General features: G+C 33.7%; 1 protein-coding gene across 6 annotated transcripts in view; it reads left to right on the forward strand.

Annotated features, from left to right (window-relative positions):
* LOC123260037 (dystrobrevin beta) overlaps positions 1-25,475 on the forward strand; it is an 822,761-nt gene that overhangs the window by 361,963 nt on the left and 435,323 nt on the right. For all 6 annotated transcript variants that reach the window (XM_044720962.1, XM_044720963.1, XM_044720964.1 and 3 more), the window contains one exon: positions 827-948. In XM_044720962.1, coding sequence (XP_044576897.1) covers positions 827-948 — 122 coding nt within the window. The remainder of the gene's footprint in view (positions 1-826; positions 949-25,475) is intronic.

Below are 25,475 nucleotides of genomic sequence, written 5' to 3' on the forward strand. Positions count from 1 at the left end.
AAAAAAAAATTTTGTAACGTATTTAGTGTGCGCGGTTGCAAAATATTTTACTTTTAATGAAATTCGTAAAATCTATTCACTAGGACTTTAAAAAAATTGAAATACACAATGACGCACACCAAGTACGTTCCAAATATTTTTTTTTTGTTTTAATTTACAACAAAATTTTTTTTAATTTCCGAAAATCATAAACAATTATATTGGTTACTTGGATTTTTTTATTTTTTTATTTTATATCTTTTTGTAAAGAAAAAAACAAATTTTTTTTTCTTAATAGTCTTATGAACGTGGATTTGGCGCGATTTTTTTTACAGTGAAACTGTTTTTGTTCAGATTTTAGTATTTTTTGTAATTATAATAAAAATTTACAATTGGTACCAACTTAAATCTCGCGTTGGCTGCATTTTTTATAACAAACTATCCTCTTGAAGCTAGAGTATGTGTAAAAATAATTTCAGCGCACCCCGGTGGGTGTAGATGCAAGCTGTGAAATATCTTTTTTAACTGTAGTTTCCCATCTAATGAAGGATTACTATGCATTCTCGAATTATTTAGTCTGTGGCAGATCACTTTGCCCATCGAAAAAAAGTCAGAATCGAAATTTTTGCGTTGCTATAGTTTGTGCTGATTAAATTTAGTAATTTCAAGTAGATTAATTGTTATAAATGAATATGATTAATTAATAACAGTAAAGTCTGGCGCTCCGTTGACAACGGATTTGAACGGAACTTGGCGCCAGATTCTACCGAATCTGTGGATTTCATCTGCATAAATACATCATGATTGTCACATTAAAAAAGCAACTGTTTTATTTTTTACGATATAGCATGGAAAAGCTCCCTTGGACACAAACTCAACTCCTGCAGACGCTTCTCAAACTCAACGTGAACTTATCATTCAACTTGAGTTAAAAAATAAGGAAATCATGCTCGAAATAGCTCGTCTAAGGTACGTTCTATCATATTATGAAAAAAAAGAGCTACAAGATTTTATTTCTGGGATTAACTAGACTCAAAAAAAGTGGTCATAGATACTTTTTAAAAAAGCATTTTGTAACTCTTAGATTATAGTTTCAAGATTCTTGCTAAAAAAACTTCTGGTGTCACGGTTTCAACGTAATCTAGAGAAATAGAGCGAAAAAAAAATTTTCAAAATATAACTTTTTTTTTTCTTGCTTCACAGGCTTGCACAAAATTTTTTTAATCAACAAATATTTGGACTAGATAGCCTGTTTCTTTAGCTTTAACTTTTATTTTTTGGTTTTTTGCTACGTCTATTCGTCGCGGAGATCTCCAAAACTGAACAAAAAAAGAACCTATTGTCTTCAACCATTGATATCTCAACATCTATTGACCGTAAAGAAAATTGAAAGGCAGTTTTGAGAACTTTCTCAATTTATTAAATAAATTGAATAAATTTCTTAAAAAAATTGTCAAGACAATCGAAGAAATAGATTTTTTTTTATTCGCAATTTTCATTTGAAAAAAATTAAAAAAAAAAAATAACTTTATCCCTAGTTTTGGTAAAACCGATGCATATCAGATAGGAATGTACTTCAATGTACCGCCGATAGCCCTGTTCATTTTCAGATATATCCATCGAGCGGTTTTTCCGGACCGATAATTCTAAGTTTCGAAAAAAATTGGAGCAAGATTTGCTTCTGAAATTTAACGTTTTAGATCAGTTAAGAAATTCTAAAAAAATTATTTTTTTTTGTTTTATCATTTCCACGCTGAGAAACATCGTCATCGTTAACGAAAAAATGGAAAAAAAAATGTTTTTTATTTTAAATAAACATTGTTGCAAATCTCACTCGACAAATTTTAGCAATGTTTGGTTTTTGTTGAAAAAATAATTTTTTTCTCATTTTTCACTTGTCTAACATTTGTCTCAATAATAATTCAAATAACGCAATAAAAGGTCTTTTACTTTCAAACGACTCTATTTCGATTTAATTATACTTTAAGCCTTCAGCACTCGCTATAAGATTTTTTCTGACGCTCATAAATAACTCAAATTTCCTTTTAAAATTCTAATGGAATGATCACTTAGTTTTTTTTCTATCTATCAAAAAATGAATATTATTTTAGATCGCTACATCATTATTTTAATAATATTTAACATGAAAGAATAAAAAAAATTTTTATTAACTTTGTAAGGTTTTTTTCTCCTCGCTATAGTAAAGTAAAGAGTCAGGATTTTAAACGTTGGGTCCGATCGGCGCAATTTGGAGGTTTCCGTAGAGAGCACATTTGAGTTTGTTGATACATATGTGAAGTATACAAACAGCTATCAATAAGTATAAAAATAAATTAACGTAGTATCAATTTTTACTGGTAGGTATTAAGTTATAAAGTGCTTGAAAAGGGTAAGTTATTATTATTGGCTTATGAAGAATAGTTCATAAAAATCGAGTTGTAAATTATTCAATACGATTATTCTTCACTGATCTTACAACTTATTTAATATTATAAATTTAACAAATAAATAAAAAATTTTCAAATTTAATTGATGATAGGATGGAAGTCCAATGAGGGGTTGCAGAAAAAAAAACTATTCCGCCAGGATGGTTGAATGATGAATCAGAAGATGAAATATCCGATGAAGATCGATTGTACAGACGCATCCGAGCTTGATAAAATGGAATCTGAGTCCGAATATGATTCTGATGACGACGATGAAGAGCAAGACAGTGACACTAATGATGATGGTGATGATAATAATAATGGTCAAGTATTGAATGATCGATATATTTTAGGAGAAGATGAAAATACCAAATGGTTCTTGAATACTCTTGCTCAAAATAAGAAAATTGTGAAACACAATATTGTTTTAGAAGCTCCTGGCGTAAATAAATGCGCTAAACATACAGTTACTCCCATTAATAGCTAGAAACTATTTTTTACTATAGACATCGTATAGCTGATCGAGCAATATACTAGTGTTGAGCTTGATAAACAAAGAGTATCGTATTAAAATCCTTTGAAAATTTTTCCAACTGATGTAGAAGAGATACACACTTTTCTCGGACTGCATTATTATGTTTTGAACGAATGACGGATCTGCACCCGATTTGTTTCGTGAAACAACAAGTTTAAAAAGATTGTCTTTCCCCCCGGGCGGAAAGCGTCAACTTTTGTCCCGCTGCGCAAAATGAAGTTCCCGCTTTCCACTTCCGCTGATCAGAAAAATAGTATGCATAGTCATCTTCGCCTCGGCCAACATTACATGTGATCTAAGACATTTCTGATTTTCCTGCACTAGGTGTGTCATATACTATATCTTCTCTCTTCGGTTATAGGATTTGATGACACCAACACTCAAGAATAACGCAAAATACTTGATAACTCAGCTCCCATTAGGAAATTTTCGGACTAGTTTATTCTGCACTGCAATCGAAAATTATGCTGTTGATGAGTCTACAACCGTTGATGAAACGCTAGAATCATTTAGAGGACGCTGCAAGCAAGCAATACATAGCTAACAAACCAGCCAAATATGGCATCAAAATTTACGCACCCGTTGATTCTGTAACAGGGTAAATATACCTTGAATCGATAAGTTACCGGATATCGATAATTGTTCGACGCAACACTGGCGCGTCTCACTCTTCAGGCCTCGAGAGTAAGTAGGAGGGAGTAGTTTTGGGTTCGTACACGTGAGCTGAGCAGTGAAATGGAAGAAGAGGTGTAACCACCAGACCGTGTGCAACTGAAAAGTTTAAGCAGCAAGAACAATGGAATAATCAAGAATGAGTTACAAGAGAAGCTGGTCCCCGGAGTAGTTACGAGACGACAGAGAAGCCGAAATACTACCAGAATTTCAACCTTAGGCAGTGAATTAGATCGTCATAATTACTACAAGGTACCAAAATTCACTCCATAGGCAGGAATTAATAATTGAATATTGTGAGTTAGTCTATAACTGATGACTGAATATTTATTTGGGAATTTTCACGTTAATTTGAATTGTTGGAGAAATTGTTAATAAATTATAAAGTTAAGTAAAGTAAATTCAATTAGTTATGTGTAGGTTGTGCGTGTGAAAATTGGCACCAGTTATGAGAGTGTGTGTGATAGTAAACGATCTCTACTTAATGATGAATCTCTGGGTAGAGTAATTCATGGTCTTTAGATAATGTGTTAAGTAAAGTTATTGGTTTTTGGATGATGTGTAAAATAAACGATCTCTACTTGATGATGAATCTCTAGGTAAAGTAATTTTATAGTCTTTAGATAATGTGTTAAGTAAACCCGGGCGGATTCGTGGTCACGATAAAATGATCATGAAACGACGGTGAATGTACTGTGAATTCACAGTGTCGATAAATGATCGTCGAATGACCGTCGCTTGACTATCGAACGGCCGTCGTTTGACAGTGAACGACGAGTATCGTTGTGACAGTTTTTCACTGTTACTTTATGATTTTTATTCTGTATAGTTATCATACTTCACTCTTCGGAAAACCAAATTTTTATTTGGTTTCCCCGATTTCTTACCTAAGCAAAAATCGTAGATCATCAATCGATCGTCTATCATTTGACAGTCATTCAAAAACATATAAATAGTCAAAAAACCGTAACTCTGTGGTAAATATACAGTGGTTTGTAAGTGAAACGAGCGTATAATGTCGGTAAGTCAGGAATTTTTTATTAGTCAACGATGAAAAAGTGCTGACTATATTTTATTTTTTTTATTTTATTAAAAATACTCAAAGTGTATAAAAAGATAGGTAAATGATAAATTTTCAGTAAATACTCGGGATAAAAAATTTGAAAAAAAATATTAAATTATTGTAATATTGTTTATTTCAGTAAAATTATAAAAAATCAATCAGATAACATGCAGTCAACAGATCCATCAGTTCAATACTTTTCAGAAGTAGTCTAGACGCTGTATTAGCTTTTCGTAAACTTTTGAGGTCTGTGTACAAAATGATATTATTTTTATGTTTTAGGACCCGCTAAAACCGAATATCACAGTTATTTTTTCGAAATCCCGGGCCATCAATTGTTTATAACCATTTGTTTAAACAATTGTTTAAAAAATAATTTTTTTAGGATCGGTTGGTTTTTATTTAATATTTTGGGCAATTAAAAGACGAAAGTCTTATAAAATTTTCCTAGAGTTGATAGTTTCTAAGTTATGAATTTTTGAAAATCAAAAATTCTCGATTTTTACAAACTGATGATTAATTACATATAAATAAATTACGTAATACTAAGTTTTATTCACATGATCGTAAAGAAAAATATTCAAAGTTTGTATTAAAACAATAATATCCCGTTATATTTTTTATTAAATAAAAAAAAAAGTGATCAGTCATTACATTTGTTGAGTAACTCGCCCGACTTGGCAGCGCATACGCAAAGCGACTATTTACTGTCTCTCTCGCTCTAAGGCGTTTAGGTAGCTGTAGAATTTTTAATTTAAGTACATTATTTGTTTAATTTACTATTTTATTTTATGTGTTAGAGTTATGGTTTATAAATAATAACGCAGAGTTAACGTTAATTATAATTTATTAAGGCTTTTGTACAGTCCTACAGATCGTTAAGACATCCAAAAAGAGATTGTGAGTACTCAAAAGGTGCGGACGCTCTGAACCCTTAGTACTCTAGTAGGAGGGAAAAAGCTGCGCAAAGAGCGCAGTAGAGTCAAATAGCTTAGGCACTAACTGTACTATTCCAACACTCCCTCCCGACTATGTTCTATTTAAATCTAATTTTAATTAAACATATAAAAGTATTTTTATAATATTTCTCAAATTTAAATCATCTTCTTAATCAGAAAATATTTCAGTCGAAGTTTCGATGTCCAGTCCACATTGAAGCTTGTTCCTTTGGCCACTTTTATCTTTCAGTCATTTAAAATTGGATTTGAATTTTCTGATTTAGCACCTGTAAAATATCAATAGTTGGAATTACTTGTTATATTCATGATTCTAGTCGTCAGTCGTTTATGCAATTTAAATGAAAGCGGTTTTGTGAATATGACAACCCAATTAATTTTAACTAAATTACGATCTACACATTTTTTAACGTAATGTTCTCTTGTTTCAGTCATGTGATGCAACTTATTACCTCCACTCGTTTGAGCACTCGCTAGTGCCGCTTTGCTATCACACCACAATTGCACAGGATAAAATGACTTGTCCAGAATAATTTTTAACGAGTTATTCATAGCAACCAGTTCTTCACATACTTCACTCATCGCAACATATTCCGCCTGACACGTTGATAACGCAACATAATTTTATTTGTGCGTTTTCCAAGCGATGGTATCACCGTATAGCTGAATTACAAACCCGCAGGCCGTTCGTAAACCTTTACAATCGGAATGACTTGCGTCGGAATATACTTGCATATCGTTACGTTCAGCTGAATAGGTTAAACCTTAATTATGAGTTGTTGTGTCTATGATTTAATATAATAAATAAGATAGCAGGAAAGTGGACAATGAAATGATGTAAATCAGTATATCAATTACTAATTTAGCAATGTTTCGGTCATATAGTTGACCTTCATCAGGTATCTATAAATAAATAAACAAATATAGCACACGTTAAACTTACTAGTTAATTCTTATTGGCTTAAACCAAACTATAGTCCAAAGATTCTCAATTAATAAATATAACACATGGCGTAAGATCTGGAATTAATAACCTGAACTAAATGCCTAGTATTATTAACCCCGACAGGCCTACGTGTAAAATTAGTAATGACCGAGACGAATTATTTTTCCTAAACAAATTAATCAATAACCCGAAACATGTCCTGATATTATTAATTAATTCTAATATATAAAATTCTCGTGTCACAGTTTTCGTTGCCATACTCCTCCGAAACGGCTTGACCGATTTTCATGAAATTTTTTGTGCTTATCCGGTATCTATAAGAATCAGCCAACATCTATTTTGTAGTCCACCCCTAAATTTTTTTTTTTATTTTTTAGACAAAATTTTTAATTTCTATTTTTTTATGATACAACATACAAAAATACATACAATCCTCAATTTTCACCCTTCTACGATCAACCCTTATTTTTTAATAGCCATTTTAGTAATTTAATCATTTTTCCTCTCCGGTCGAAAACTGAACAATCGTCATTTAATTAGTTATCCCCGCCAGATGTCCACAGGTGTCACATCTGACCCAGTAAACAGCACGGAGTAGGGATGAGAACGAAGCCGGTCTCCTTTCTTTCTCACTCCCTACACAGTTGTCGGCCATCATTATTGTTTATGCATCAAGTGTAGTAGTAACGTTGACAATTATTATTTTGCTATCTCAGTGTAACTCTCATATTAACTTTTAATCATTTCTATTTTATCAATAATAATTAAATTATCAATTTTGAGTGTATTTTGCACGATTAGTTAATCAAGTGATTTTATAACCTCAAAAGTACTCAACACGTGACACGAGCTTCCAATAACAACGAATTTTGTGTTGTAAGTATACTTTTTTTTATTTATATCGAAAATGTTGTTGATCTTATAAAAATGTAATTTTAATTTAATTTTATTAAAAAAATGTAATTGAACAATTAAGATTTTCATAGTTTCCAAAAAATTAATCATTATGAATCTTTATTTTGAAATGTCAATGTAAATATTGGTTGTATGAAAAAATTATAAGAGACAATGTTTTCATAAAATTTAATTTTTTTACTTTTGTTTGAAAAATTTTTCCATAAAACTTATATTTTTGTTATAATTTCATAAATTAAAACTAATCATTTCAAAACTGCGGCAAAAATCCTGGCCCTAATTATACTTTTAACATTTTTCATCATTAAATAATTTCATTAATTCTATTTATGTATGTTTTGTACAGTGAGCAATGCCAAGAAAACGCAAAGGGGCTGATTTGAGCCGCAGTTCAAGTAAAGCTCGAAACTTGCGAAATAGCAGATCCGAAAGAACAGAAGAACAAATATAGCAACAAAATACTGATGCACGTGTCAGAATGGCGCAATTGCATCAAGGAGAGCCAGAAGATACACGAGCTAAACGCAATGAAGTCAGAAGATTAGAACAACGACAATCATGCCGTTTCACAGTCAATAGACGAAGAACAAATGACCAACAACGACAACAGGTACATCGAGCATTTATATCTGATTCATTCCTGCGTCTAGCATTCCAGTATGAGCCCGATATTGAATATTATGCTCATTCAAAAGTGGTAATTGGTGCTATGGACAAGGAATGTCCGCATTGTCATGCTCTGAAATTCAAAAATGAGCCAGCTGGGATGTGTTGCGCGTCAGGAAAAGTGCAACTACCTGAAATTGAAACACTACCTGAACCATTGAACGGCTTACTTATCGGCACGGATCCAGATTCTAACGTGATCCTGAAGTCAATTCGAAGATTCAATTCATGCTTTCAAATGACATCGTTCGGAGCAACAGAAATAGTTCGAAATACTAATGCAAATGGTCAACAATTCAATTCTACATTCAACATCAGAGGCCAAGTTTATCATAAAATGGGCTCACTGCTGCCAATGCCAAACGAACCACATAAATTTTTACAAATCTACTTTATGGGCGGCGAGGATTCCGGAAGCGCACTTGCCAATCGCGTGAATGCACGTTGTGATTATAATAACCTTGATTCACTTTATGCCAGGCGCATCGTCAGCGAGCTAGATGCTCTTTTAAACGAGCACAACGAGTTGTTGAAAATATTCAAATCACATATGCACCAATTATAAAGTGATAATCACGCTATCGTCATTAATCCTGATAAAACACCAGCTGGAGAGCATATCCGTAGATTTAATGCACCCGTTGTTGATAATGTTGCTAGAATCATGATTGGCGATTGTACAGCTGCACGAGAAATTGTGATTCGTAGAAGAAATAATAATCTTCAGTTCATTGCTGACACACATCGTTCATATGACGCTCTCCAATATCCGCTAATATTCTGGAAGGGACAAGACGGATATTGCATAAACATAAAACAACGAGATCCCGTATCAGGTACTTCATTGATTATTAATTTGATCATTAATCATTTAACAAAGCAATTAAATTATTGAACGTAATAAATTTAAATTAATTTTTATGAACAAATATTACAGGAGCTGAAACAAACAAGAACGTTAGCTCAAAGGATTATTATGCGTACCGATTAATGATTAGACGTGGCCTGGACAACGTCATTTTACGATGTTGTGAGCTTTGTCAACAATTCATGGTCGACATGTACGCGAAAATTGAGAGCGAACGACTACGATACTTACGATATAATCAACAAAAGCTGCGCGCGGAAGAGTACATTCATTTGCGAGACGCTATCAACAACAACGCCGACGTCGCCGAAATTGGTAACCATGTCATTTTACCATCATCGTACGTAGGCTGTCCTGAAGAAATCGATAGTATCATTTCTGCGGAAATTCCAGATCCATCCACTGACCAACTGCTGTTTGATATTGTTACAACAAACATGATTCATGGTCCATGTGGTACTCTTAATAGTTCATCGGCTAGCATGGCTGATGGAAAATGTACTAAAAATTTCCCTAAAGATTTTACCAATGATACGGTCACAAATGTCGACGGATACCCAATATATCGTCGAAGAAATCCTGAAAATGGCGGACAATCATTTATTAAAAATATCATCAACACAGACATTGATATTGACAATCGTTGGGTGGTGCCATATTCGCCTCTGCTGAGCAAGACATATAGTGCCCATATTAATGTTGAGTTCTGCAGTTCTGTGAAGAGCATCAAATACATTTGCAAGTATGTCCATAAAGGCAGTGATGTGGCTGTGTTTAGAGTGGAAAATACTAATGTGAATGCTCCTCCAGTGAATAAAAACGATGAAATAACGCTCTACAAAATTGGTCGGTACATCAGCTCCAATGAAGCTGCTTGGCGTATCTTTGGTTTTCCAATTCATGAACGGGATCCAGCAGTTGTTCAGTTAGCCATCCATCTTGAAAACGGTCAGCGTGTATTTTTCACGAACGAGACAGCGATTGATCGTGCAATAAATCCACCTAAATCTACACTCACTGCATTTTTTGAATTGTGTAATCGTACGGATGATTTTGGTTCCTTTGCAAGAACATTACTCTATTCACAAGTACCACGCTATTTCACATGGACTCAAACAAAAACATGGATGCCCAGCAAGCAAGGCTCACCAGTTGCTGCATGTCTCAATTTATTTAAATCAAACGCCTTGGGGCGATTATTTACAGTCAATCCAAGACACACGGAGTGCTTTTATCTTCGACTGTTGTTGGTTAATGTTACTGGCCCATTATCATTTCAAGATATACGTAAAGTGAATGGGCAACAATATCCAACGTATAAAGATGCATGCCTCGCACTCGGCTTGCTGGAAGACGACAACCAATGGGAATGCATGCTTGCTGAAGCTGCATTCAACTGTACAGCAATACAAATTCGTCTACTATTCGCTATAGTGTTGACTACATGTTTCCCAGCCCGAGCACAGATATTATGGGAAAATCACAAAGATTCAATGACTGATGATGTATTGCATCAACATCGTATACGGTGCCACGATCTAACCATAACATTCAGCGACGAAATGTACAATGAAGCATTGATTGCTATTGAGGATCTTTGCATTGTCATTGCCAACTTACCACTTAGTAATTTCGGTATGAATTCGCCAAATCGAACTGCATCTGATTTAATGAATACTGAAATGAATCGTGAACTGCAGTACAGTACTGTAGAAATGGCAGCGATTGTTGCCCGCAATGTCCCACTAATGAATGAGGAACAAAGAACCATTTATGATCGCATTATGCTCGCAGTTTCAGCTGGACAAGGTGGGTTCTTCTTTTTGGATGCACCGGGTGGAACTGGCAAAACATTCATTATTTCGCTAATTCTTGCTGAAATACGATCAAATAATGGCATCGCATTGGCCGTTGCATCATCGGGCATTGCAGCAACTTTATTGGATGGAGGTAGAACAGCTCATTCAGTATTTAAGCTGCCACTAAATATTCAGAATAACCCTGACGCAGTATGCAACATTAAGAAACAATCGTCCATGGCCACTGTGCTGAAACGGTGTAAAATTATTATTTGGGATGAATGTACTATGGCACACAAACATTCACTTGAGGCGTTGAACAGGACATTGAAAGATATTAAAAACAGTGACAAACTATTTGGCGGAACTCTGTTGGTCCTTTCAGGTGATTTCAGACAAACACTTCCAGTCATTTCACGTTCAACATACGCTGATGAGATCAACGCTTGCTTAAAATCATCTCCATTGTGGCGTAATGTTGAAAAATTACAGCTAAAAATAAATATGCGCGTTCAAATGCTTCAAGATCCATCCGCTGAAACATTTTCAAAACAACTCTTAGATATCGGTGATGGAAAAGTTGCTATAGATGAAACTGGATACGTAAAATTACCGACCGATTTCTGCACAATCGCTGATTCACAAGATACTCTCATTGAACAAATATTTCCGATGTACACACACAGTACATAAATCATGAGTGGCTTGCAGAAAGAGCGATTTTAGCGGCAAAAAATGTAGACGTTGACAATTTAAATCTGAAGATACAAATGTTGTTGCCAGGGAACTTGGTATCATATAAATCTATTGATACAGTTGGCGACGACAGCGAAGCAATAAATTTTCCCACAGAGTTTTTGAACTCACTGGATTCGCCAGGCATGCCACCGCATAATTTACAATTAAAGGTTGGATCTCCAATTATCTTGCTTCGTAATTTGAACCCGCCCCGGCTGTGCAACGGTACGCGATTAGTCATTCAAAAATTAATGAAAAACGTGATCGAAGCCAGGATTTTAAATGGCAAGTTCAGAGGTGAAAATATACTCATACCACGGATTCCTATTATACCTACAGATGTGCCAATTCAATTCAAACGTATCCAGTTTCCGATTAGATTGGCATTTGCAATGACTATCAACAAATCCCAAGGTCAAACGATGTCTGTTTGTGAATTAGATTTGAGAACACCATGTTTTTCACACGGACAATTATACGTGGCATGCTCTCGAGTTGGTAAACCATTCAGTTTGTTCGTATTAGCTGAAGATGGACTAACAAAAAATATTGTTCACGCTATAGCATTAAGAGATTGATATTGTTTAATATCGTAATTGTTTAGTTAATGATATAGTTAAGTATTGTAGGTTTCCTTATATTGTAGGGTTATCACACGGTATTAATAAGTGTTTTTCGGGTACAAATGTCGTTGGCGTTTTATAATTTATCTAAGATTAGCAACATATACACAGGATTAAAAGATTCACTGAGTAAAGAACAACAGGCTTGTGTGGTGTACAAAATCCCTTGTGCGTGCGACTTGTGTTATGTTGGACAAACAAAACAGTTTGTAAGATCGAGATTAAAACAACATATAAGCGACTCTAGGAATATTAATGTTAATAAGGAAATTCAAACTGGTTTGGCGATGCACCATTTTAATTTACATCACGATTTTGATTTTAACAGGATTGAAATTTTAATCAAAGAGGCCAATTGGCTAAAGCGTAATATTAGTGAAATGATTTTTATTAGAGTAAACGAGACAGTAAATAAAAGAACTGACACGAGTAACTTGAGTATTTTATATAATGAAATTTTAAATGATTTTAAGTCTGTTTTTAAGTAGAATTTTGACAGGAATTTGGTTATTTCTTTTGAAAATGTTTTGAATTTTAAATTGAGGTATTTAGCGACATCTGGAGACTTTTATATGTAATCATGGGTAATATTTTTGTCATGAGGTTTATTATGGGTGCAAAATTACAAGTCACATGTGTATAACGTTTTTTACTATTATCAATTAATAACTTTTAACAGATTTATTAATTATGTAATAAGTTTAGTTGTGTTACGACGCTGGACATCGTAGCATCTCGGGTAGCCTCGGGCACATTCGACCAGTGCATCAGCATGGCCGCTAATACTATATAAGCACGTGTGACCATTCTGTTGGCGCCTTTTGCTATTTTACCTTCTGTTGCAAGTAAGTCCTTCCAGCCTGATGCAGTTTGAATAGCTTATGTAGTAGATTGAGCCATTCCAATTACCACTTTTGAATGAGCATAATATTCAATATCGGGCTCATACTGGAATGCTAGACACAGGAATGAATCAGATATAAATGCTCGATGTACCTGTTGTCGTTGTTGGTCATTTGTTCTTCGTCTATTGACTGTGAAACGGCATGATTGTCGTTGTTCTAATCTTCTGACTTCATTGCGTTTAGCTCGTGTATCTTCTGGCTCTCCTTGATGCAATTGCGCCATTCTGACACGTGCATCAGTATTTTGTTGCTATATTTGTTCTTCTGTTCTTTCGGATCTGCTATTTCGCAAGTTTCGAGCTTTACTTGAACTGCGGCTCAAATCAGCCCCTTTGCGTTTTCTTGGCATTGCTCACTGTACAAAACATACATAAATAGAATTAATGAAATTATTTAATGATGAAAAATGTTAAAAGTATAATTAGGGCCAGGATTTTTGCCGCAGTTTTGAAATGATTAGTTTTAATTTATGAAATTATAACAAAAATATAAGTTTTATGGAAAAATTTTTCAAACAAAAGTAAAAAAATTAAATTTTATGAAAACATTGTCTCTTATAATTTTTTCATACAACCAATATTTACATTGACATTTCAAAATAAAGATTCATAATGATTGATTTTTTGGAAACTATGAAAATCTTAATTGTTCAATTACATTTTTTTATTACAATTAAATTAATATTACATTTTTATAAGATCAACAACATTTTCAATATAAATAAAAAAAAGTATACTTACAACACAAAATCCGTTGTTATTGGAAGCTCGTGTCACGTGTTGAGTACTTTTGAGGTTATAAAATCACTTGATTAACTAATCGTGCAAAATATACTCAAAATTGATAATTTAATTATTATTGACTAGCTGTTACCCGCCCGCTCCGCTGGGCGCTTTATAGAATTGTATTTTTAGATCTAGATTTGAAATTTAATTGGAAGATTGTTTTGACTTGCACAGATTCCAAATTCCATCAAATTGGTCTGTATATTGTGTCCACATGATTATTCTAGCTAAAATTCATTAAAACTTTCAATGTGCAATCACTATAACATTCCCGTGGCTTTCTTCCAAAAATGAATATTAATTGACACGAAGAAAAAAAATTTTAAATGAGCATTGTAAGTTTTAGTTAAAGTAATTGCAGGTCTCATAAGTGAAGTTGAAATCTGCCTAGCTTAAATTGTGACGAATTTCGCTGTTAATTAAAATTTCTTCCGTAACATCAATTATACATAGAAAATTATTTGTACTTGTTTTTTACGAATTTTCTTAAAATGAGTAGCCAAATTTTTTTTCTATATCTCATGTGTTTAGAAAATGCAATGCTTTTAATCTGTTACATTTTCGCGATCCCGTAATAAGAACAATTCATCGGTTATGTGATCAGCAAAAAAAAATGTATGTAAAATTCTTAGTCGACTTTTTTGCCGCTGCCAAAGAGACGATTGTTGTAAGAAAATATCACTATTAAGAAAGAAAAATATTCAAATCCGTTGACCTTGGAGGCCATCCCGGTATTTGCCTGTTTCTCTTCAGATTCTATCAAATTTTATATTTGTAGGAACTGTATTTAAAGAATATGAATTTTTTGACAATTATTACTCCCGCACTTCTTTGTGGGGGAGGAATTTCGTAAGATCCTATTCGAGATAATTTCTACATTATAAATAAAAGATTTCAACAAAACTTCGAGTCTATAAAAACTATCGATTGGAAATGAGAAATTTTCATTGTTAACGCCCCCACCATCCCTTTTGGGGTTAGAATTCGAGAAAATCCATTCTCAGCTGAACTTGACATCGTACACGAAGATTCCCACCAAATTTAGAATCTGCAGGAGTTACAGTTTGGAAATTAAAATTTTAGATTTTGACACCCACCCCCGCAATCCCTATCGGAAGTAGAATTTTTTGGGATCCGTTTTGAGATGATCTCATGACAAATGAAAGATTCCTACCTAATTTCAAGTTTGTAGAAGTTACAGTTTGGAAATGGAAATTTGAAATTCTAACACCCACCCCCGCAATCCCTGTCGGAAGTAGAATTTATTGAAATCCGTTTTGAGATGATCTCTACATGACAAATAAAAAATTCCTACCAAATTTACGCCTTTTAGAAGCTATGTTTTGGAAATTAAGATTTTTTGTTGTCAACACCCACCCCCGCAATCCTTATTGGGGGTGATTCGTCGTAAAATCCGCTCTTAGATTATTTCTACATCACATAGAAGATTCTTACCAAATTTGGAGTCTATAAGAGCTATAGCTTGGAAATTAAAAATTTTAATTGTTAACATCCACCCCCGCAAACTCATGTGAGGTATCTTAAAATTCGTTCGTATATTATTTCTACATCTCTTAGAGAAAATTCCTACTTAATTGGAGTCTGTAGGAGCTATAGCTTGAAAATTAAAAATTGTCATTGTTAATACCCACCCCCACAATCCGTATTGGGAGTAGGCTGTCATTAAATCCACTTTTGAATCATTTATACATCACATAGAGCAGATTCTTACCAAATTTGGAGCCTATAGGAGCTACAGCTCTGAAATTTGAAATTTTCATTATTAACACCTACCCCCGCAACCCCTTGTGGAGTAGGATATCGTTAAATTCGTTTATAAATTATTTTTACATCACTAACAAAAAATTCATACAAAATTAGGATTCTCTAGGAGCTATAGCTCGGAAATTTTAAATTTTCATTGTTAACGCCCACCCCCGCAATCCACATTGGGAGTTGATTGTCATAAAATTCGCTCTTAGATCATTTCTACATCACATATAGGAGATTCCTGCCAAATTTGGAGTCAATAGGAGCTATAGTTTAAAAATGGGAATTTTCCATTGTCAACGCCCCCGCAACCCCCCTTGTAGGTGGAATTTCGTAAAATCCGTTCTTAGCTGACCTTTACACGGCGAAAGTAATATTCCTACCAAATTTCAAGTCTCTACGCTTTATGGTTTCAGAGATATCGTGATGAGTCAATATATAGGTGGAAATCTCTTATATATATATAGATTCACAAATATAGGTATACAAATACATAGAGTGATTATATAATGGTACATGATCATCTATTAGGGCTTTTACCTTATATAAAAATTTTTAATTTTTTTTATATTTAATGCCTTCTTATTATCCTTTAGGAATTGAATTTTATAATTTTTTAATTAACGCCCACGCAAGGATTTGTGAGGGTGGCATTTCATAAAATTCATTCTTTACAGCTCAAAAACTCCAAAAAAATCAATCTGGCCAAGTTTCAATCCTTTAGCTGCTATAGATTAAAAGGTACAATTTCTTTTAATTTTACGCCCACGCACGGACATGTGGGGGTAGAATTTAATGAAATTTATTCTTAACAGCTCAAAAACGCCAAAAAAGCCTTCTGGCCATGTTTTAAAGTATTAATAGCTATAGATTGAAATTTACGAATTTTTTCTTAATTTGACGCCCACACACGGGCACGCCAGGGGGGTGGAATGTCACAGAATTCGTTTTTAAAAAATTTCTAAATGTAATTTGAAACATTCTGACCAAGTTTTAAACTATTAAAAGCCATAATTGAAAAATATGAATTTTTTTTCGTGAACACCCCCGCAACCCCCCTTGTGGGTGGAATGTCGTGAAATCCGTTCTTAGCTGACCTCTACTTGGCAAAAGGAATATTCCTGCCAAATTTCAAGTCTCTAGGTCTTATAGTTCCAGAGATATCGTGATGAGTGACTATCTATATCTATAGAAAGTCTCCTATATATATATATATATATATATATATATATATATGCATGCTATATATATATATATATATATATATATATATATATATACTCTATATATATATATATATATAGATAGATATATAGATATAGATATAGATAAAATAGGAATGATTAAAAGTTAATATGAGAGTTACACTGAGATAGCAAAATAATAATTGTCAACGTTACTACTGCACTTGATGCATAAACAATAATGATGGCCGACAACTGTGTAGGGAGTGAGAAAGAAAGGAGACCGGCTTCGTTCTCATCCCTACTCCGTGCTGTTTACTGGGTCAGATGTGACACCTGTGGACATCTGGCGGGGATAACTAATTAAATGACGATTGATCAGTTTTCGACCGGAGAGGAAAAATGATTAAATTACTAAAATGGCTATTAAAAAATAAGGGTTGATCGTAGAAGGGTGAAAATTGAGGATTGTATGTATTTTTGTATGTTGTATCATAAAAAAATAGAAATTAAAAATTTTGTCTAAAAAATAAAAAAAAAATTTAGGGGTGGACTACCCCTAACATTTAGGGGGATGAAAAATAGATGTTGGCCGATTTTTATAGATACCGGATAAGCACAAAAAATTTCATCAAAATCGGTCAAGCCGTTTCGGAGGAGTATGGCAACGAAAACTGTAACACGAGAATTTTATATATTAGAATTAATTAATAATATCAGGACATGTTTCGGGTTATTGATTAATTTGTTTAGGGAAAATAATTTGTCTCGGTCATTACTAATTTTAAACGTAGGCCTGTCGGGGTTAATAATACTAGGCATTTAGTTCAGGTTATTAATTCCAGATTTTACGCCATGTGTAAAATTTATTAATTGAGAATCTTTGGACTATAGTTTGGTTTAAGCCAATAGGAATAGAATTGGGTAAACCGCTAAATTAAAACTATTTAAGAGAACAATTTATTCCGATTTAAAATTATTTTTAGTAAATCATTTTTCGCGTTGTTTAATATCGGTCATAATGGAAATTAAAACTAGAGTCAGCAATTGTCATTAGAATCAATAGAACTGTCAAGTTAGAAAAGAAAATAAAAATTGTAAAAATTCGTCAGAGAAAAAAATTACACTAAAAACTTGCGACAGAGACGCAAGACTGAGCGAGAGCGTCAGCCATCTTGTCTCGCGCGAGATCGCTGAGTAGAGGATACTCAAGGTCAAGACAAAAGTCTCCGTTCGGTTAAAATAAAATAAACTCGAGTAAAATAAAATTTTAAGTTTCAATAGACACAAAATAAAATATAATAGGATAATCTTTTGTCATAATTTCACATTTAGAATAAGGATAAAACTTATTAAAATTCTCTGCCGATAACTGGATTTAATAAATGATACTGGATTAAATAAAATGTTTTGGATTAAATAAAAATAACTTAGGAAAGATTTAGGTTTGCTCAATTATCGGATTTATTTAATTTTACTAAAATGAAGATTAAAATTTATTTAATAATTCTCGGACATAACAATTAGGATTAATTCAAGATACGAAGACCTCTTGTTTTAAATATTTGTTGTCGTAATATTAAGAACACGGCAGTAAATTAATATTTAGAAGAAATGATAATTAGTAAATAAGAAATTGTTAGTTAGGAAACAATGTTAGAAATTGTGTATTAGTCGGAAATACTTTGTGTAACATTGTTATTGGAATATAGTGTGGTTTTGTGTGAGTAAAGAGACTATCTCGGTTTCATGGTATACTCCTCTGGCTTCGGGGTAGTTCTCTTAGAGTAGCGTGAAGTTTGGGGGACAGCGTGCACTGTGTGGACAACGTGTGTAGTCACGTCCGGGTCCAGCTCATTGGCGTGAGAGTCCGTGAGACCGCTTGAACTAAGTTAGAGTAGCGTTAGAGGTCCAGGGGACGCCGCGAAGTAGATAGAGTAACGTGAGAGTCCAGTAGGCATCGGGTACTACAGCCACGTGAGGGTCTAGCTTGACAGCTTGAAATATACCGAATGAGAGTGAGGGTGAGTGTGGATTCTTATCTATGAAATTTTATATTGTTATTTTGGCCATTATTTCAATTGTAAAAGGGATTAGATAAATAAATAATTTTGTTAAATGAATTTCTGTGTTTAATTCTTAGTTCCTTTCAGAAATCTCTCACGACCCTGACCTAATACTCCATGTTCTGGTCCAGTTTCTGGATACTAAGTCTAAAAATCCAGTGGCGCCCTTAAGAGTAAAAGGGGTGACCAAGGGAAATATAACATACCGTTTCAAGTTTTAAAAATGATTGATGAGACTTGGGATAATATTGCTCGACTGATTAAAGCTCCTAAAGATATTTTGATTAAATTAATTAAATTTTGTTTCATGTCAAGTTATTTTGTTTTTAAAGGTCAGTTTTATGCGCAGATAGAAGGAAGTAGCATGGGTAATCCAGCTAGTCCTTCTATTGCTAATATTGTGATGAATTACGTGATAGGTCAAATTATAAGTGTGTTTCCATTTGAAATCCAGTTTTTGAAATTATATGTCGATGACACCATCGCGGCAGTCCCAGAGAATGAGGTGGAGAATGTGTTGGATTTATTTAACAGTTTTAATAATGATATCCAATTTACTATGGAGGTGGAAAAGGAGAATTGTATCTCGTTTCTAGATGTTCTGGTAAAAAGGATGAATGGTCATCTCATAACAGATTGATTTCTCAAACCTATCAGTTCAGGTGGACTGTTAAATTATAATTCAAACCATCCTCGATCTCGAAAGATGGGAATGATTACTGGAGTTTTGGATAGGATGATCAGATTAAGTGATAGTCAATTTTATGAAAAAAATTTTGATATCATTCGAGCATTACTAACAAAAAATGGGTATTATAAGTCTTTCATTGATACTGTTATATCAAAATTTAAGCAGGTTTTGAACAGTCGTTTGTCTGTTGTTGACTTGGCTCGTGGGAGAAACACTGTTAAGTATTGTAGGTTTCTATTTGTAGAAATGATTTTTATTAGAGTAAACGAGACAGTAAATAAAAGAACTGACACGAATAACTTAAGTATTTTTTATAATGAAATTTTAAATGGTTTTAAGTCTGCTTTTAAGTAGAATTTTGACAGGAATATGGTTATTTCTTTTGAAAATGTTTTGAATTTTAAATTGAAGTATATAGCGACATCTGAAGACTTTTATATGTAATCATGGGTAATATTTTTGTCATGAGGTTTATTATGTGTGCAAAAGTTACAAGTCACATGTGTATAACGTTTTTTACTCTTATTAATTAATAACTTTTAACAGATTTATTAATTATGTAATGGGTTTAGTTGAAATTAAGATCAATAGTGCTATACTTATGATGTTTATTATATATTGTATACTTAGGTAAATATATTGATATTGTAAGCAGTCATGTAGTGGTTATGTACTAGTAAGTTTAACATGTGCTGTGTTTGTTTATTTATTTATAGATGCCTGATGAAGGTCAAATATATGACCGAAACGTCGCTGAATTAGTAATTGATATATTGATTTACATTATTTCATTGTCCACTTCCCTGCTATCTTATTTATAATGTTAAACCTTAATGTTCTGTTCCTTTTAAGTATCTAAATACCCGTTTAACCATTTGCCATTCGTTTTCTGTTAGATTTATCTGATATCTACTCAAGACGTTCATAGCGGATAAGATATCTGGTCGAGTCGCTCCTGCCAGATACAGTAAACTTCCTACTGTAGCTTCACGATATGGTATATTTTTTTTGCCTTCGTCAGTTGTAATAATTTGTCGTCACAATCTGCCTCTCTCATTTTCCTGTCTTTATTAGCCACCTGAGTGGTTACCATCGGTGTTCTTTGAGGATGTAACTCGGTCATACCAAATTTCAACAATAATTTATTGATATACCACTCCTGAGTAAGAGTAATAATTTGTTTTTTGCGATCTCTCTCAATAGAAATTCCCACGAACTCTTTTGGCTCACCCAGATCAGTCATTTCAAACTCGCACTTTAATTCGTTCTTTACTTCGACCAATTTACGTTAATCATTACTCGCTATCAAAATGTTGTCCACTTGTAAAAGTAGAATCAGAGCTCTTTGAGCTCAAAAGTCTGATAAAAGTTTCATAGAACACTATTTTTTGAATTTTCAAACCGCAATAACTTTTGAATGAACCGATTTTTACGCGGTTGACGGCATTCTACGCAGTTTTTAAGCCTCATTGAGAATTTCTAAGTTTAAAATGGTCAAACTAGAAATTTCGGAGTAATTCCGAAAAAACACTTTTTTGAGTTTTCTTTCCAGCACGATATCTCTCGAACGAATCAACCGATTTTGACCGGATTAGCGGCAATTGAAGTGGTTTTTTTATGTTAAGAGCTGATTAGTTTTTTGAAATGATTGATAAAGCCGTTTGAAAGTTATTCATAAAAACCACTTAAAGAAAAATTTTTTTACAGTTTCCTTTAAATCTTTCGAAATCCATCGGTCCGAATCAGTCCAAATTGTATTCCAAATCTAAGTTTGGCCAAGCCCTTTCGAATGGCACCAACCGCGATGAAATTGGTTCAACCGTTCAAAAGTTATAAGAGGTTTACATACTTAAACACACACACACACACACACACACACACACACACACACACACACACACACACACACACACACACACACACACACACAAACACACACACACACACACGCACACACACACACACACACCATCGCGGGAATAGTCAGGGAAGCTACCTAGGACCTCAAAACGTCGAGATCTGATGAAAACTCGATTTTCGAAAAACGGGGTAAAACCAATAACTTGCCGATTTTTGAAAATTTTCAAATTTTAGCGGGAAGTTAAAAATAAAAACTATTTTTCATGCTAATATTTACTTTATTTATGTATTTTATTTTTAAATAAAAGATTGTTTAAATAAAAGCGGATAAATAAAGCACTGCGTGAATAATAAAGCGAAGCCGGTTGACACACGTGGTTGAAACAATGCCGGCACTGGAAAAACGGTGAATTAATTGCACAAATAACACAATTTATCTGTAACAAACTAAAGCAGATTAATAACAATTAATTTAAGCAAATTAAATTATTAAATAAGCAAAATACGGTTTATTAACAAAAAGGGAAAATAAAGAATTACTAATAGTGACTAGTTGCAACGAAAGCGTAGAAGCGAAAGATAAAAATCATAATGCGTCTTCTTTCTCGTCAGCTTTGGGAAGAAAGCTGACTGCGCATGTCTGCGGAGCAATCAGCCAATCACACCATCGAGACATGGCGTGATTGGTCAAGTTAAGCTTTGCGCAGGCGGTTAGTTTTTGCGAGAACTAGCGGTTACAGGTGCGGCTCGTAAATTTGGGAGTCCCCCAGGGGCGACTTCATTGCGTCTGGGCCTGTTCACTGAACACATATTCAATCATGATTTATATCGTAATAATATCGAGAATATTTTTAAAATTGCCGCTATTAGTCGTTGCATATGGTACATTATCGACTCAGTCGTCAGACGTCAAAAAAAAAAAACCACGTGACTGGTGCGCCCACTTGCGTGTTTAGCCGCATACGCAACAGCTGACACAAGTGCTTATGATGAGAAAGATAGAGTGTTTATATTTTATTTATTAATCTAATAAAATGTCTTCAAATAAAACCGTCAATGATAAGTGTTGCATTCGCTCAAAATTAGTAAAGAAAGTATCTGGAACTCCTAAAACCCTGTTAACAGAACAAGACATTGATGAATTTTCTACAGCCTTTGATATTGACTTTGTCACTGGTGATATCGTTTGTGGCAAATGTCGCTTAGAGTTGCATAAAAAAAGAAAAGTTAATCCAGGTGCAAATGGCTCTGATGAATATGAATCTGAATCTATCGTTAGTGAACTATTAGAACGAACGGAGTCTAGTTTGTCACAAATGACATTGTCTCAATCAAGTTCAGAAGATCCTTCTTTCAGAGCTAACATCACTTCTACCGATGATGGCACAGAGTATATTGAGGTTTCAATTAAACGAACTTTTTCAACCCATGGATACTGTTGTCTGTGCAATAATACTATTGATTTAACCGCTATTCCTCAAAAAGCCCGAATGCAGTCATTTATCAAACGACGAGTTTTCATACCAGATGGAAATCGATGCTATCGGAGTCATTTGATAAACGGTTCTATGATGAAGCTCTAGATCTCATAAGAGTTTTTTCTGACTGGACGAGAATTTCGTCAGTAGAATTGAGTAACATGATGGAAAATTTTTCCGTTGAATGTGATTCAACATTGCTAGATAAAATGGATGATTATCGTGTGTCAGATGAGAAACTTCGTGTTTTGACCGGTTCAAAATGGGAAAATGTGATTGAGTTGCGGAATTGGTTAGTGTTAATGGGAAATACTGACGCTTGAAGTGTAACTCAAGCACTAATAGTGTTTTTAGTCAAGCTTCGCTCAGATAATTCAAATAAGTTAATATCCACAATTTTGGAGATTGATGAAGAGCAGTTAATGTCAAAGTATTGTGAGCAAATCATCCAATCTTTTGAAAAAGACGTTTTACCTTCGCGCTTTGGCTTAAATGCAGTATCCAAAAATGACCTTATTCAAAATCATACATCTGCAGTTGTTAAAAAACTTCATGATGATTTGAATGACAAACTCATTTTAATTTGTGATGGGACCTATGCTCGTCATGAGAAAAGTTCTAATAATGAGTATCAGAGAAAGTCGTATTCTGGTCAAAAGAGAGTACCACTGTGTAAGCCATTTACAATTTGCACAACTGATGGATACATAGATGATATGCTGGGACCGCATTATGCTAACCAAAATGATGCTACTATAATGCGGGACATTATAGATAATCCTGATGGTATATGTCAATTATCAGAACCTGGCGATGCATTTGTGGTTGATCGTGGATTCCGTGATGTTAAAGAATACTTAAAAAGGAAAAATTATGAAGTATTAATGCCAACACTAAAGGAAAAACAAAATCAATTAACAACAGCTGAGTCTAATGCTTCAAGATATGTAACTAAAATTCGTTGGTCCGTAGAGGCAACTCATGGAATGTTAAAACAAAAATATCATTTACTCGATCGAAGAATTGATAACAAAATGCCTTTAAGAATTGGAAGTTTTTTTTTAAATTGCCTCATTTTTACATAATATGTACAGTAAGCGTCTTACTTTCGACTCAGAGATTTTGGATAAAGTCGTCGAAACAATGAAATCGCAAAATAATGTAGAAAATTCGTTAGCTAATGAAGTTCAACAAAATAGCTGGCAACGTAAAAAATTGCCGTTTCAAACGGTTTCATCTGAAGTTTTAGAATACTTTCCAGAAATTACGGAAACGGATCTGCGAATCTTTTTCACTGATTCCTACCAATTGAAGCAGGCTGTGTCGTATTTAGCAGAAATGCTTGATAAAACAGGCAATATTACTATTCTATACGTTAAAGATCAGTCAAACATACTCAAAGCTCAAGTTCAATCCCGTCAAATCAATAAAAAGGTTTATAAATGTTTTATTGAGTATAAAAAAAAACGCTATTGATCCCAAAAGCATATTGAGGCATAGCAAATTATTTGATACAGAAAATGTTTCACCTGTGATTGAAGATGATAGTGAGGAAGACTGATGAAATGTGATTATAAATTTTTTGTCAAATATACCCTTTAAATATTTGTTGTTATTTATTTATAATTAACTATCTAAAATTTGTTTCATATGTTATAAGTGTGCAATGTTCATAATATTTTAGTTGATATTTATTAATATCTTAAGATTTAACTTGTGACTCAGAATTGAGTATCTAATACAAAAAAAAAAAAGATATCTATAAGCGAGAAAAATCAAGATTTAAAAATAAAATACGTAAATAAAGTGAATATTAGCATCAAAACTGGTTTTTATTTTTTTTCCAATATGGCGTGCCTTTTTTTAAAATCTGAAAAGCTCATAAGTCCATAGAAAAATAAATGAGGAATTCGAAAAAAATGGTTTCATAACTGTGCCAGAATCGATTCTACGTCAGGGAATCGGTGGTCATTATATCCACGACACTATATCCGCGATTTGTTTGTGTTTATCTAATAATGCGCCACGACATAAAGTGTGGTTGAAGTTTTTAAAGTGTTTTGCCCTTCTATCATGGATTTTGTGTGTATTTATTCGACAATAAACCAAAACATAATGGCCTCGGATCTTATAGTTTGTTACCGTCAGAATCGTATCATAGTTAAAAATCGAAACTAAAATAAAAGTGCCATTTTTTCGAGGTTTTCATCAACCGATATAGCTCTTAATTTTTAACTTCCCGCAAAAGAAATCGAAGATTTTCAAAAATCGGAAGGTTATTGTTTTCACCCCGTTTTACAAACATCGAGTTTTCATCGAATCTTGACGTTTTGAGGTCCTAGAAAGCTTCCCTGACTATTCCCGCGAGGGTGTGTGAGTGTGTGTGTGTGTGTGCGTGCATGCGTGCGTGCGTGTGTGTGTGCGTGCGTGTGTGTGTGTGTGCGTGCGTGCGTGCGTGTGTTTGTGTGCGTGTGTTTGTGTGCACGCGTGTGTGTGTGCGTACGTGCATGTGTGCATGCGTGCGTGCGTGCATGCGTGCGTGTGTGTACT

The sequence above is a fragment of the Cotesia glomerata genome, linkage group LG2 (assembly GCF_020080835.1).
Source record: "Cotesia glomerata isolate CgM1 linkage group LG2, MPM_Cglom_v2.3, whole genome shotgun sequence".
In the NCBI taxonomy this organism is placed as follows: Eukaryota; Metazoa; Arthropoda; class Insecta; order Hymenoptera; family Braconidae; genus Cotesia; species Cotesia glomerata.